The 10,858-nt window shown below is 36.7% G+C and overlaps 1 protein-coding gene across 3 annotated transcripts; it reads left to right on the top strand.

Annotated features, from left to right (window-relative positions):
• Positions 1-5,911: 5,911 nt before the first annotated feature.
• LOC113297067 (GLABROUS1 enhancer-binding protein-like) lies at positions 5,912-10,645 on the top strand. Of its 3 annotated transcripts, XR_003333263.1 has the most exons (3): positions 5,912-6,930; positions 7,491-7,651; positions 9,862-10,645. XR_003333263.1 is itself a non-coding variant. In XM_026545469.1 (2 exons), the coding sequence occupies exons 1-2, from the start codon at positions 5,975-5,977 to the stop codon at positions 9,888-9,890; spliced, it is 996 nt and encodes a 331-aa protein (XP_026401254.1). In that variant the 5' UTR covers positions 5,912-5,974; the 3' UTR covers positions 9,891-10,645. The 3 variants fall into 3 exon arrangements, 2 of the variants coding, with proteins under 2 accessions (XP_026401254.1, XP_026401253.1); XM_026545469.1 differs by lacking the exon at positions 7,491-7,651 and having other exon boundaries at positions 9,851-10,645; XM_026545468.1 differs by lacking the exon at positions 7,491-7,651.
• The last annotated feature ends 213 nt before the right edge of the window (positions 10,646-10,858 follow it).

The following is a 10,858-nucleotide window of genomic DNA, read 5'->3' on the forward strand; positions in this document are numbered from 1 at the left end:
GGGAACGGGGCTCTGGGAACAAAGCCGGGCTCATCAGGACCCTCATTGGTCTCTTTGGAGACTCAATCATTCTCCTCATTTTCTGGCTCATAAGGGTGAACTACAGCATGTTCACTATCAGGCATGGCAACCTTATTGTCAACTTTCTTTCCACTCCTAAGGGTTGTAATAGAGTTCACATGATTGTACGATTTCTATGCTTTAGGATTGGGTTGAGTTTGACTAGAAAACTTACCTTTTTCCCTCAAAGACTCATTTATATGACTAACCTGGGTTTTCAACTCAGAAATAGCCTGAGAGTTAGCCTGACCTATTCTCTTATTTTCTTCTATACCTTGAGCAACAGATTGCTGAAACTGCATCGTGTTACAAGTTAATAAAGCCAGAGACTCTTCTAAACTCATAATCTTCTTATCCGAAGGGTTTTGAAACTGTGTCGGGGCTGAAGGATTCTTAGGATAGACAAAACCTGGGGGAGCTTGAGAGTTACTAGACTGACCTTGATTCTGGCCCTTAGACCAAGAAAGGTTGGGATGGTTTCTCCAGCCAGGGTTATAGGTTTCTGAATAAGGGTCAAACTTCTGACGGTTATCGAATCTAGTGTTGTTATAAAGAGCATTGGCTTGCTCTTCAACAGTATGGTCTTCCCAAAAAGGCTCTATTCTACCACTAGTACCACTAGAATGACCTAATTCCAACGCTTCTAACCTTTTGGCTATGACTGCTATTTTAGCATCTGACTCATAGGATCCTTCTACCCTATTGACATTTCCTCTACTTAGAAGAATTGTTTTCTGGGGTTCCCTATTATTTTCCCATTGTTGGGTCTTATTGGCGATTTCATTAAAAAATGTCATCGCCTCATCAACAGTTTTATTCTCAAACTCAATTGTGCATAAGGACTCAACCATGGTCGTTGTTGAATAGTCTAAACCCTCGTAGAGGATTTGAACTAACCTAACCTTCTCTAAACCATGATGAGGACATTGAGAAATTAAGTCATTGAACCTTTCTAAATACCTATATAAGGATTCTCCCTCTTGTTGAGCAAAAGTACAAATTTGTGTCATAATAGACGATGTTTTGTGCCTTAGGAAAAACTTATGTATAAAGGCAGATGTAAGTTGTTCATAAGTTTCAATTGACTCAGAATCCAAACTATACAGCCAAGATTTGGCTTTATCTTTTAAGGAAAAAGGGAATAACCTAAGTTTCAGTGCATCATCACTAAGGTTTTTAATTTTCAGAGTACTACATACTTCCTCAAATTCCCTAACATGAAAATAGGGGTTCTCATTCTCTTTTCCTAAAAAGGTTGGGAGCATCTGTAAAGTCCCAGGTTTGAGTTCATAATTTGCCTCGGTTTCAGCTAACTTGATACAAGACGGACGAGAGGTCCTAGTTGGGTTCAATAAAGCTTTTAAAGTTGTCATTTCTGGCACTACCAAAGGACTAGGAGAACTTTCTTCACAAAGACGCAGATTCTCAAAACTGAAGTTTCCAAAAACGGGGCTCTCTAAAGAAGAGTCTTCGAGCTCCCTGCCTTCACAAGAAGAACTAGTAGGTTTATCACTAATCATACGACCTAGAGTGTTTCTTTTCCAAGCCCGTTCTACCTCGGGCATACACTATAAAAACAAAACTAAAAAGAAAAGCCCTAAAAGGGAAGGGAATTAATATGCAAACACAAACAAGGCTGACTCCACCACAGCAAACCTACTGAATTCTAGCAAACAAAAAGCATGATGGCTCCACTTAGATTGTTTCTAGACCAGCTTCTAATCCTTCGAAAGGGAATTCGTTACAATTTAAGCAAACCCCTCTGGAGTCAATCCGAGTCAAAGTAAGTTGAACTGAGGCGAGGGAAGCTCAGTGGAGATTTGATACCCAAGGCCTCACCGCTATCACAAGGCGGCGCAGTCACGCATTCAACTCACAGAGACCATCATGAACTTCGAAGTATGCTAAAAGAGTAACCAATATTTTTCGAACGACTTTCCTACTAAGCTCGTTACCTTATAGGTCTCGTTCTATTCCAAATTTTAAAGCTTAGGTTCGCGTTTGGTTTCGTTTTCCTAAGGCGGGCAAGAAGAGAACGGTGATGAAATACGAACCCTTATCTTGTATGGCCAGTCCTTTCCCTTTGCTAGGAATTTAAAGCAGTCGTTTTCAGTTCCTCAACATATATGCAAACGAAGGAATACAGTAACTCGCTGACAGGGGATTCGCGAGTGTTTCGACAAACTTACCTCCCGTTCCAGACGTGGGATGAACCGTTGTCGTCGACTCGGGCCACAACTCCTATGTTGTGTACGAACCCGAGGGGCCGAGGTGATATCGTAATCACCGTCCTTCTCTGCAAACAGTTTAATATTTAATCTACCCGTCCGTAGGGTTTCAAAAAAATTAATGTCCAAAGTCCAAAAGAAAGGTCCAAAAAATAAAGTGCAAAAAGAAAAAGAAAAATACAAAATAAAAAGAACTCCTAATACAATCTAATAAAATAACACTCTCTTTTTTTTTCTCTCTTTTTCTATAAAAAAAATAAAATTCTTCTTCTTTAGCTCCTTTCGCTTTGCCTTTTACTTCAAGTCTTTAAATATTAGCCAAAAGCTTTGGCAAAAATTTCTTTCGCTCCAAATTCCCAAAATCTGAAAGGAAAAGACAAAAACCCAAAAAACGTAAAGAAGAACAAAAAAAACTAAAAAATATAAATCTAAAAACTCTATCCTAAAGACAAGTCCGCGTCGGCGGCGCCAAAAATTGATGTGTTTTCAAAGTTGTTGTAGATAGTGATAAAAGGGTTGTTTTAAGACTTGTGAAGGCAATGAATCTTAGACTTAATAAAAATAAAGCAAATTAATTTTCAAAGAGTGATGTCAAGATTTAAAATGGACTAAGGCTCCGGATTCACTATTACTTCAAGTTGATTGGTTACAAAAATATTTCATAATTATTATCTAGCTCTTTTTCCATTAAATCACTTATTAATCTATAAGGTGTCCAAATATTAAATTGTAATACTTAAGCATGATTTATCAAAGAATTAATTCTAAGCATAAAACATCAAACTGATTCACAACTAATTAAGAAAACCATTTTTATCTCTTTTTTTTATTGATCCAAGTGAATTAAATAAAATAAATAATTAAGAAATTATAAAAAGAATTTACCAATCAAATATGAGTGAATAGCTCCTCCGTCGCCTCAGTCACCCGGTATTTTATCCGCTCATCATGTTGGAAAACCTCTCAAAATATTTCATTGATGCTCAAAAGTGTTTTACAATGAAGAGAAAGAGAAGTAAATAGTATAAAACAAGATTCTGCGACCCACAGAAGGCGTCCAGAATCAACGACACAGAGGTAGTGTTGTTGGTACAATGACTCAGTCGTGGAAAGGTGTGGAAAAGTGTCGCAATAAAGCGACAGTTTTTAACGACTTTCCCTCCTCGTCCAATTTTCTTCGTGTTCTTCAGTTCCTGCAGCAGCAGGAACTTCTTCTTCACAGCGCCTAGTTCTTCGATTTTACGTCTCTATTCTCTTCCAAACTCTCCCTAAACTTCGCTAGCTCTTCCTTCTCGACATTAGGGACCTATTTATACACAACAGGTCACTCAAATCCTTGTAATAATTCCAAGAATATCCGGCCATTAAAGAAAATATTCCGAAATATTTCTTTAATTCTTTGATTTGTTACGGATTGTTCCCTGTTTTATCTCTTCTCACGCGTCATCCCTGAGCTGTAGGGATTGTTTCCAGCCAATAGAATCAACCGATGCACGTCTCTTCCATCCAAGAATTCCAAGAATAGAATATTTTTCCTATTTTAGAATATTTTCCTTGATTTGATTCCCACCGGTTATCTAACCAATTTTGACCGAATCCAACACCCATACCAGCTCTATCTAGGCCCTAGGAACAAACCCATTTAATTTGGGCCATTGAATCTCACTAGAACACCTTCAAATCCTCAACCCTAGTCACGGTAGTTCAAGAACAATTTTTCCCGCCAAAATTTGAAATTCAAAAAGGTTGAAGATGATATGCCCCATATCCTGAACTGGGGTGCGAATAGCAGATGCCTTGGGGGTGACCTGGGACTGCCCTTTAGTAATTAGGTTACCCCCTATCCAAAAGTGAGAGTCCGAATAACACTTGTCCTCCGAGTGCCAAAATCAACTTTTCGAGCCGAATTTTCCAAAAATGTTTATTTCCTAAAAATACATAAAAACACAATATTAGTACAAAAGTAGAGTTCCAACAATACAGACATTGAGGACAAAGTAGACACAAAAATGTGTCTATCAACCTTGTTCTTGTACTCGAGCAACATCTTCATCTGCTTTCAACTCCTGGTGATTCCGATCGAAACTTGAATGGATGTGTATTGAACAATTTAGATATTGTTATGTATTGGCTTTATTTTAATTTTGAATTTTGTTAGTATCGGTTTGTATTTTAGTTAATTAGGGTTTCAAATTGTTGAAATTTGGGGTTTTGATTTTTACAACTATTGTTAATGTATCTATTATGTGTAGTCAATTAGGCATTCATTGATGTGTATTATCATAGTTACTATGTAAAATGTTACTTTTATGTTTAATCGAATTTTGTTGAATCAAATTATGTCGCAGTTTTGTTGTTTCAGTATGAACAACAAACGCCGATTAATAAAGATCGAGTAAACTGATCACCGACCTGGTCCAACCGATAAACAATCGGGTGGTTTATAATCAACCAAACATTGAAATCATTCCCTAGTTGGGATGGCCTCTCCCCCAAAAACCAGACCTGTACGGTGTTGATCGGTAGGTCTGAAACCCGACATAACCCGATCGATGTGCACCCTTAAGTTTGACTGAGCGGTGTTCTAACAGAACTTCAAAGCAAAAGAATATGGCCAAAGCCATACTTTTGAACCATATTCTCCTGATGTTTCAATCACCTCTCTATCTTTGATTCTGTAATGGAAACGTTGTCCAAATTAGTTATGATACTTATGGTGCATATACAAGGAAATTTTCATTAATTATTACTGCCACTTCTTTTACAAGATATAAACTTAGACAATAATAAGAACAACTTCAATAAATCTAATACAATCTTTGGCCTCCTAGTTTTTTTCATTTGACGTATCTTTCATTCAACGTGCTCATGAACTATTTTTCTTTTGTTTTTCGTAACTTCGGTTCTTCATTTTCAAAACTTGAGCTTTTCTTAGCCTTTTAGCAGAACACTTTCTTTGGATTAACTTCTAAAACTTGCACTTTCCTTTTAATATTTTTAATCTTTTTAAAACTACCACATATCTTAGAAACAACAACTTCAAGTTTGTTTTGCATCACAAAAAAATGTAATAGTTTTTTGAGACATTTCACTTAAGAAATTTAAAATACTAGAATAAAAATTAGAAGAAATTACCAGAGAAAATTCAAGAGAAGTAAATTTTTGTGTGAGTGGAGTATTTGAAGTTAGTGGTAATTTATAGTAGTAAAAATATGACCGTTTTTTTTACTATAGAGAAATAGCCGTTGGCAGATTTCTCTAAACCGTCAACGGCTTCTCTCCAACCATGCGCTTCTTGATGAGCTACCCATTATTTTTACCATAATGAAAAATCCAATTTGTTCATCCACCTGGCTGAATATATTTTTCCTTGATTTCCATAGAACTGCCTAAGCGCCTTTAATTAGTCATTTAATGTGTTCCTAATTAGAAAAAAAAAAGGAAGAAAATCTTACAAATAAGCCGAGTCTCACTCACACTCTCACTTATACTCAACTCGGCATTAATACGAGTCACTCATTCAATTTACTAAATAAATCAAAAAGGCAAAATATCAAAAATACCCTTTTTACTTGTTATTAAAAAGTTAAAGATCGATCCAACTGTTCACCAAAACCAAAAACCTAAACAGGAGGAGGGTTCTTCTCACATAACCAGCCACTCTCTCAAACAAACAAACAAAAGCCATGGCATCTACACCAGACCTAACCCCATCCTCTGCCGAACCCAACAAACAAATCCCCATTAAAACTGCAGCTCGTAAACTCCCTGTTAAACGCAAAACAGCAGATGGAGATAATAACAACAACCCTGATCTTAGCCCTATGCAAGACCCTAACCCTAACCTTGCCATTACCCTTCATGAAAACAAATCTTCTCCTTCCCCACTTAAGTTCCATCGAATATGGTCTGATTCGGATGAAATTCAATTGTTACAAGGTCTTATTGATTCCACAAAGATGGGTTTGATTTTTCCTCGTGATCTTGGGCTCCTTCAATTCTCTAAAGGATCCATGTCTAAATCTTATACCAAAAATCAACTCTATGAGAAACATCGTCGATTACGTGAGAAATTTCGTGTTATTTCTGAAAGAATCACTCGGGGTCTTGATTTTTCACTTCTCAATTCTCATGATCAATCATTATTTACTCTCTCGAAACAGCTCTGGGATACTTCTTCTTCTTCGTCACCTCTGGTGCCCAGTAATACTAAAAAGATCAAACTTGAATCTGGGGTTAAGGTTACCGCTTCTGCAATTCTTTCTCCTTCTCCCCAGAATGAGAATATAGCTGCGAAAGCTGAAGATGGCGGCGATGATGATGATGGTATTGAGACCAATAGTGATGACAACAATTTGGAATCTGGGCATGAAGAAAAATTGAATGTGCCGAGTGTTGTTGAGTCTGAACTTGGAAAAATGGTTACTAAGACAGTTTTGGATGTTTTTGATAGATCACTAGAGGAGGTTAGAATGGGTCTAGTTGGTCGTGGTTTAGTAGACCCAGAACCGAATTCAAGTACCAATACTACTGATGATAAAGCTAGTGCTGGTTCATCCAGACAGGAGAGAGCTGCTGCGTTGATGATTAGATGCCAAGAACAACGTGTTGCAGAATTTGATGTGTTAGCTCGCAGACTGAGGTTGGTTCTCGAGAACGATCAATAATTTTATGCTGTAGAGAAAATTTTAGTTTAAAGTTGTCTACTTGTGCTTTTTTTTTTGGTCCTACTGAATGGCTAATTTGATTCAGTTTTGTAGATTTTATCATGCATTACTGGTTAATGAGTTATTTGAAGGAAATTTCTTTGTTTTGCTTATGAATTACGGTAGTTATTGCTAATGTGGGAAAGAAACTTTGCTGTTACATTGCATAAGAAATGAATTATTTTCTAGATTTTACTAACTCTTTGTTTACTGTCAAAAGACTTGTTGAATTTTAATGTTGGGCAAGAGAATTAGTATTGTACCCGTGGATATTTTGGGAGAAATCTTAGGAACCCAATTGCATGTACACCCCAAAGTAACTAATAAGTGAATATCTGGGTAGTGAAAACCAATTTTTTTAAAGGGATCTGTCATTATTCGCAGCATCATAAGGAAATGTATATCTTTCTTTCGTCAAGCAGCCTCTAGTAATGGTAACTTCAGCAACGTTCATATGAATATAGCATAAGTTGAGTATACAAAGGCTACTTTTCAGGCAAATAGATGCTGATCCTGCTTCTAGGACTGTTATTTTTTGCTCCTTTTTGGGATTCTAGCACACATTCTTTAACTTTTGTGAAAGCTTCTCCTTCTCCCATTTGGGGATTTACATTGTTGTTGAGATGACTTGCGGAAGGCAAAGTAGTTGATGACGAGGTGAGTCATTATAAATTTCCTTTTTATTTCAGTAATATGTGAACATACAAGTTCTTATTTGATTATCTAGTTTTTTTTGTATTTGAATGCCAGCAGTTCAATTCCTAAAGTGTCTGCTCTGCTTAGCATCTTATTCATTTGGTATTAACTATTAGGAGTTAAGACCACGTTTAGCTCTACTACTTAGTTTCAAATATATCAAACATTTCCATCTTTTGATTCAGATTCCCTGTGCAACACATTACTTACCTTATTCTGATAGTTATTAAGTAAACCATTCTACCATGTTACTAATAGCTCCAGCAGCCGTTAGAAACCAATAGTGTCTGGTGGGGCGCGTGCAAGGTGCTCCGTGCCAGCACATTAATGCAGCGCATACTGAATTTCCTCGCAGGTGGTTAAATAATAAATACAGAATTAAACTAGTATTTTTGTCACACAGTAAAATATGAAAATGAACTTGGTTGGTGATGATATCTGAGTTTTTCTTTTGGATTTCTATGTGAGGGGGGTTCACCAGACACAGCACTCTTTCATTCTCTCAGAATCAGAAAATTATCCTTGTCATGTTGCTCAAATCAGGTCTTTGTGCTGTAGCCATTGTCATTTTCATCTTTTTACTCCTCATTACTTTTGTTACAATTATGTCTTCGGTTGCAATTTAGATCTGGATCTCACAATTTTCTCTATCTTCCACTCTTCCTTCCATTGCTTCCGTAAATATTTTTCTATTTTACCATAAATTAACATCAGGTGAAACCAAATCTTTTGGGCATCATGTTAATGCTTGATCCAAGCTACACATGTTGTGTTTAGACCTTCAATTCCTGCTTGAATTTCTCGAAAACTTAGGGAATTTTTAAGATTTTGAGCTATTTTTCACGGATCATTAGGGATAGAATATCATCCCTTCGGATACGATAAGTTTCGTCAATTAGAATTCAGTATGTAGTTTACATTTGAATTGAACATTGAACATCGATCATGATTCAGAACTAGTGTTTCTTATTGTTACACTTCACCATTTCAACTTCGGGATCAGCGATGGCTTAGGCTAAGTTTTACGATTAAGACTAAGCCAGAACCTTAAACCAAGAACCTTAAACCAATTATTAGCAGAAGATTAAGACTAAGCCAGCATGGACCAAGTTTTACGATTCTTAGATTAGGTTGCTGTGTCACATCATTTGTGCTTCTTTTTATATGATCTTCTGTTTCCCAAATTAGCTGCTCGACAAGTTGTTGAGGTGGTAGTTATTTGTACAGTGCCTATGGTGGCGTCACCCAGTCCATTGGTAGTCTTGGATTTAATTGCTTCTTTATATTGTTTGTATATCCAAACCATAACCTGAAATTCTGTAGCCTTTAACTCTGTTTCCAGTAGCGTCAAATATCAAGTAAAATATATGGCCAAAGTAATAGGAAAACAAAATTAGCATACATACTACAAGATATCCGTGCAACTCGTTTGCAGTTTTATGTTATATGAACTCTGGTTGCTATGGTCATGTTTCAACATGGTTTCCATTTCATTTACATAAGTAGGCAATACCATTGAACATGAGCATAAAGTGATATATCGAATCCAATGACCCAAACTGCCAAATATAGGGTTTACTTGATGAGGACTTCTATAGTTTAGTGCAGATTTCAAAAGAATCGCTAAGAATTTGGCAAAAGGTGAAATAGGTGAGTAAGGTGACCTATCCTCGAACAGACACTTTAATTGTGTAATGGTAGTCAAAATTATTATTCCGTGGCACTTCTGAACCATTGTTACGGACTTCAGGTTTTTGTTTTCTTCTTTTCATAGATCATCATTAAGTTTGTGCCTGGGAATCTAAATATTGTAGCTTATACTTTGTTTTCTTCTTTTCATAAATCATAGTTAAGTCTGTGCCTGGGAATCTAAATATTGTAGCTTATCTTTTCTTCTTTTAATAGATCATTGTTAGGTTTGTGTCTGGCAATCTAAATATTGTAGCTTATATTTTAGCGAAGGAGGTTATCCCCCCTCTCCCTTCGAACTCATGGTTTGGTTCTAATCCTATTCGTAACTCTTTCAAGTTTGGCAACAAGTCTGAATGAAATTTTTGTTTGCTCTAGAAAAATAAAATTGCATACTTCTTCTGGTAAGAACTTAAATTGCACTATTGTGCTAGACAAAGCTGCAGTTTCTCTGATGAAATCATTTTCAAGAATGTATGCAGACTACAGAGAAATCAGATCGAAGGAGTAACAACAACTTCATAAGCAAATTGGATCAAACATGGAAGGAAGAGCAATCAGATTTCGGATGACGTGGTGTGTAAGTGGTTGCCATGGCGACCCATCTTCATCGTCTCTTTCTTTCTTAACAATGCTGCTTCGAAAAACTTCTTTATACCCTTTACAGAAGAACCTTCCAGACCTTCATCTTCTCTGATGGCATTCTTAATCATCTCCCTAACTTTAAAAGCTTTCTTTCTCATCTCAAGGTCTTTCTTATTCATTACTAAATCTAGTAGTCGCACCACATCTTCATGTTTAACTTCATTTCTGTTCCCTTTAGCCAATTCAACACAAACCCCAATTTCTTCTTCCAACAACCTTGAATTACTAGGTTGATCAGCTGAAAGTGGCCATCCGACTATTGGAACCCCAAAACACACTTTCTAAAACGGAGTTCCGTCCGCAATGACTAAGAAACACTGATGTAGATTTGTGTGATGGAGATCCCGTCCGCAATGACTAAGAAACACTGATGTAGATTTGTGTGATGGAGATCCCGTCCGCAATGACTAATCCAACTGGGGTGCGCACTTTCTCACTAGTAATCCTTTGTTTTTCTCCTTCATCCTTTCTTCGAATCCTTCGGGTAACCATTCTGATCTAAATTCTTCATTTATATCAAAACCTAAGGGTGGTCTAATAACCCAGATGAAATTCTTGTCACTCTTTTCTAATCCAATTGCTAATATTCCATTATTTGTGATTTAGAAATTGTATCTTGAGACCCAAATGAAATGTATAAAACTGAACCATTTTCATGATTTTCAAGCCATTGAATAATATCAGAACTGGTTGTGGGCCTAACAAAACGGGGGTAGGCCCTCCCCTGAGTATCAGCAAAAAGCTCAGCAGTGATAAAGTCTGGAGGAGTAGAAATCCAGACATCATTCATGTTACATTGAGCTGCTTTCTTAGCCAAAAAATCAGCCACACAGT

This window comes from Papaver somniferum, chromosome 7 (assembly GCF_003573695.1).
Source record: "Papaver somniferum cultivar HN1 chromosome 7, ASM357369v1, whole genome shotgun sequence".
Lineage (NCBI taxonomy): Eukaryota > Viridiplantae > Streptophyta > Magnoliopsida > Ranunculales > Papaveraceae > Papaver > Papaver somniferum.